The following is a 5,242-nucleotide window of genomic DNA, read 5'->3' on the forward strand; positions in this document are numbered from 1 at the left end:
ATCGAACGGTCAATAGTGTCAAAGGCTTTACTAAGATCGAGAAAAATTCCTACAGTTAAAAATTTATTGTCGATATTTGAAGCAATTTTGTGTGTCAGATCTAAGATTGCCATTTCTGTTGATGCGTTTTCACGAGAACCATATTGACTTGGGTTTATGATATTGCATTTTTCCAGGTAATTACAATATAATATAAATAATATATATATTGCAATATAATCTTAGAAGTTATAACATTAGTGTCTGTAGTAACGAGTGTTTAAAGTTTACAACAAAATTAATATTAAATATGAAGTTACATATTTGTTTTGTGAGTTAGTTTTAAATTATAAAATCCGCCAGATGACTACCAACAACAGCCAGGAAAGCGACACACATAGCTTGACCGAAGCCATGCCTCGCATACAAATTCACAGACTAGAGACACTGGAGGCATGCACCCATGAAGTTGCAGTCCCACCGGGCATCACATATCAACCCCTCTCACTGGCACCTGACCACAAACCTGTCATGGAGTACAAATTTATTCTGGATCCTTTTCAGAAGGAGGCCATCTTGTGTTTGGAAAATAACCAGTCGGTGCTTGTGTCTGCCCATACATCTGCTGGCAAAACAGTTATTGCATTGTTAGTCTTCTTTGTTGTATGTCACATTGATTTGTTTGTCGGTATTTGTGTTTGTGTTGTTTGTGCTTCTTTATGCTTAGTATTAGACATGTTGATTTGCTGTTGATTTGTAGTATTTTTGATAAAAACGAATTTTTGAAAAGGTTCAATGATAAAAAAGATTTTTTGATTACTAAATGTTATGAAGGTTGTTCAAACAGAACTACTAGAATGTTCTGTTGAAATATAATTCATTAAAACAGGAATAATCAGAAAAATAAAATTTATTGACAAAAATAATACACGTACTCATGGCTGGCTAGCTAACTGAGTGGAAAGAGGGAATAGAACATATATCCGTACTGCTAAGTATACAGAACTATGGATAGTCCTAACATTAAATGTTCTATAAACCCCCCAAATATTTAATTTCAACACACTTGTGTTCATAATTCTTCACCACTTTCTTGCTGCCCTGCATCATCGCGTCACCACGCCACCACGTTCTCTTTCATTTTCACCATCATCATTATTTTTTTCGACTGTATCGATCAACATCTTTATAATTTCCCACTGCCACCTTTCATTTCATCAGCACCATCTCATCAACAATGTGCAACAGACCTGGGCAGGAATTTCTACATAATGTTAAAAACAATAGAGAGACTGGCTAATTTTAAATCTGACTAGACTGCAGATTGCAGATTATTTCTTGTCAGTTTTTGTAAATTCGACAACATGGTTGTTGTATGATGAGTTGCATCATTAAGTTATGTAATGTTAAATGTACGAAGGTAATATAATTTAATATATCATTTCAATTTATCGTATCAATTCTTTGATACTCCATCCCATGGAATGCAGATATGCAGTTGCACTGTCGCTGAAGAACAAACAACGAGTGATATACACGACGCCCATCAAGGCACTGAGCAACCAGAAGTACAGGGAGCTCTACGTAGAGTTCAAGGATGTCGGGCTCATGACTGGAGATGTCACCATCAACCCCGATGCTAGCTGCCTCGTCATGACCACTGAGGTCTCTCGTCGTCATTTGTTCGCTGTCATCATCATTATTATTGTCGTTGTCGTTGTTGTTGTCACGGTTGTTGTTGTTATTATTGTTGTCGTTGACGTTGTAGGAGAAGTGGTTTTTGTTAATTTGCAATATCATTGTTTGATTTTTATGATTCCTTATTGGTTGTTTGATGAGATGTTAATGAGATGATAATCCAGGTTGTTGTGTGTTGACGCCAATATGTTGAATCGTGTTGATATGATATAATGTTTTCTGTCAATACACCGATGCAATGTATTTTTGAGATAAAATTGTACATTGTTTGAGCGTGGCGCTGATGTTCCGACCCGTTTAAGTTATTTACGATATTAAGTTAATTTAGTTATTTCAATATGATATGTCGGGATGAGGAAGGATGTTATATTGATCTGTTGAGAAGTGATGGATGACGACGTGATCACGTGACCAATGGATTTGTTATGTGATACCACTGCTGTAACAATCAGCAACTGCTGTAACAACTGCTGCCTCAACCATGTCATGTCATGTCATGGCACGACAATCTCATTACACCATGTTCACACCACATTACATCAAATCATGTGACGCTGCTCTCGTATTACATAACAATCATATTTCACCAATCATCGTATCACATCAATCATTCTATCACATCAATCATCGTATCACATCAATCATCGTATTACATCAATCATCGTATCACATCAATCATCGTATCACATCAGTTACATCACACCACATAACATGATGTTCTCCACACGCATACAGATCCTTAGAAGCATGCTGTACAGAGGTTCGGAAATTATGAGGGAAGTGGCCTGGGTCATCTTTGATGAAATCCATTACATGCGTGACAAAGGTTGCCATTGCATCTATATTTTTCCATAATAATAATAATAATAATAATAATAATAATGTGAACATATTTTATTTATTCAATCGACAAAATACAATTCAAAATAATAAGAAATGAAGTTTAATAAAAAATTGAGTTTTAATGAAATGTACGATCCTCCTAAGCTCAATGACGCTGCAAGTGCATAGGAATAATGATAATAATATTAATTATTATTAATATTATTGCGGCTGTAATTATTGCTATTATAATTATTATTATTATTATTATGTTCAGCGCTTGTGGCGCAAATAATTTCATCGTTCACTGTTAGTGTTAATTTGATACAGAAGACAAATCGGCACCTAACAAATCCCGTTGTTTAACTTTTAGTTGTTATTTCCCTGGTGCAATTATAAAGCACAAACAACTGCCCATCGTAGACCTTATTGGGCTATCATAGAATAAAATTAACATCGGTGTGTATTTAAATGCATTTTCCGACGTATTTATTCCAAAGAGGCTGGCTGCCATGTTATTTTAAAATTCTACAAGTGTTTACAGCACCATCGTATATATATATATTCATTAACGTCACTAATTGTTAACATTATTTTATTGTTATTTTTTTATATTATTACTAACAATGAAATTCAAAATGTTTGATGTGAATAACGATGAACGAACAGAGCGGGGTGTTGTGTGGGAGGAGTCGATCATACTGCTGCCGGACAATGTTCACTACGTCTTCCTTTCTGCTACCATCCCCAACGCCAGGCAGTTCGCCGAGTGGATATCCTACCTCCATAAGCAGGTCTCTAGTGGTTCCGCATGTGGTTTGCTATTGCTGTTGTTGTTGTTGTTTATATTTTGTTGCTCCTAGGGAGTTGTTTTTTGTTTGTGTCTCTAAAACAACTATAAACTTTTGGTTAGTTAATTAATTAGTTAATTAATAAATTAGTTTATTTATTAATTAATTAGTTAATCAATCAATTAATTAATGAATGAATGGGTTATTGTGTGTTTGTTGTGTTAATTAATTAATTAGTTAATCAGTTAATTAATTAATTAATGCCTAAAACGAGACAGCCCTGCCACGTGGTGTACACAGAGTATCGACCAACCCCACTGCAGCATTACATATTTCCAGCTGGTGGAGACGGCATTCACCTGGTCGTCGATGAGAAGGTTCTTTTTCTTGTTTTCATTTCCAGGAGCGCTGTGTGGGAATGTTGGACACTGTTTAGATTATAAACATAGGCTTTGTTTGTAAACTTTATCTTCATATTGTGGCATATTATCGGCCTTAGTTGACTGTTGTATTACGTTGTAACTTTTCAGTAATGTTAAGAGAGAATAATATTACATTGCATTTGATCGCATTTCATTCCATCACACATCAGGGAAATTTCCGTGAAGACAACTTCAACACAGCCATGTCGATCTTGAGGGACTCGGGCGATGCAAGCAAGGGTGATCAGAAGGGCAGGAAGGGAGGCATCAAAGGTTGTTTGCTGTGGTTTTCAAGGCCGCTGTTTTGCTTGCTGTTCAATGTATTTTAATGTTGTTCATTACGTTTCAAAAACAATCGGTGATTGCTGGTGGTGGAGAACTTTCTGTTTACTGTAATGGGATCTATTTTATTAATTTATCCAATGTGTTCATCTCAGATAAAATAAAGTTTACAATTTAATTCGTCCTATGGATTCTTAGCTCTTCATTTATACTGTGCAGGGTCATATATTTTAGAATACTTGTTCTTAATTTGTCACGAATGGTGTTGAGCCACATTCACCATTGAATGTATCTGTGAATGATACATTAATAATCTCCCCTACATCTCAGGCGAATCCAACTGCTTCAAGATCGTGAAGATGATTATGAACAAGAACTTTGCACCGATCATCATATTCAGCTTCAGCAAGAAGGACTGTGAGGCCTATGCTCTACAGCTCTCAAAGTTGGATTTTAATGATGGTTAGCTGGCTCTTTCAATCGGTTCTTTGCTACTGACCATTTATTTCTATTGTTGTTGCTGCTGTTGTGATTATTACCGACAGTAGTAAAAGTAGGAATGTCACCTCAGCGGTTTGCTCTATCATTTAACTACGTATGACTTTCATCACCACAACATCCAAATGTCTTCAGATCATGAGAAGAAGTTGGTTCAGTTGATCTTCAACAATGCAATTGACACTCTCTCCGATGAAGACAGAAAGTTGCCTCAGGTGCTCATTCATTCACTAATTCATTCATTCATTCATTCATTTATTCATTCATTCATTCACTAATTCATTTATTCGTTCATTTACTCATTTAATCTTTTATTTATTTTTTTTATTCAGTTTAATTTCGATCATTATTAGTCAATCATTGACTAGCTGTTTTAAATGCTTCCATTTTATTTTTGTGTTGTTAATTTTAAGCTGTATATATGAATGTATGTAGTATGTATGTATGTATGTATGTATGTTTGTTTGTTTGTTTGTTTGTTTTGTTTGTTTGTTTGTTTGTTTGTTTGTTTGTTTGTTTGTTTGTTTGTTTGTTTGTTTGTTTGTTTGTTTGTTTGTTTGTTTGTTTGTATGTATGTATGTATGTATGTATGTATGTATGTTAAAACCAAAACATGATGAGTGACACTGAACCGTCAAACATCAAGTAACAAATGGATTAACACTTTGATTTGTCGTTAATTGCACATGTCGGCATTCAGTTGGATATTTTCAAGCACACAGACACGCAGGAACCGCTGCAACAAGCACG

General features: G+C 35.1%; 1 protein-coding gene across 1 annotated transcript in view; it reads left to right on the forward strand.

Moving 5' to 3' along the window:
* Window positions 1–378: 378 nt before the first annotated feature.
* The window catches only part of HELRODRAFT_96072 (hypothetical protein), a 13,268-nt gene continuing 8,404 nt past the window's right edge, over window positions 379–5,242 (forward strand). The window contains exons 1-8 of the mRNA XM_009030832.1: window positions 379–626; window positions 1,470–1,644; window positions 2,413–2,503; window positions 3,169–3,293; window positions 3,569–3,667; window positions 3,883–3,988; window positions 4,325–4,456; window positions 4,628–4,707. Coding sequence (XP_009029080.1) covers window positions 394–626; window positions 1,470–1,644; window positions 2,413–2,503; window positions 3,169–3,293; window positions 3,569–3,667; window positions 3,883–3,988; window positions 4,325–4,456; window positions 4,628–4,707 — 1,041 coding nt within the window. The 5' untranslated portion in view covers window positions 379–393. The remainder of the gene's footprint in view (window positions 627–1,469; window positions 1,645–2,412; window positions 2,504–3,168; window positions 3,294–3,568; window positions 3,668–3,882; window positions 3,989–4,324; window positions 4,457–4,627; window positions 4,708–5,242) is intronic.

This window comes from Helobdella robusta (genome assembly GCF_000326865.2).
Source record: "Helobdella robusta unplaced genomic scaffold HELROscaffold_7, whole genome shotgun sequence".
NCBI lineage: Eukaryota > Metazoa > Annelida > Clitellata > Rhynchobdellida > Glossiphoniidae > Helobdella > Helobdella robusta.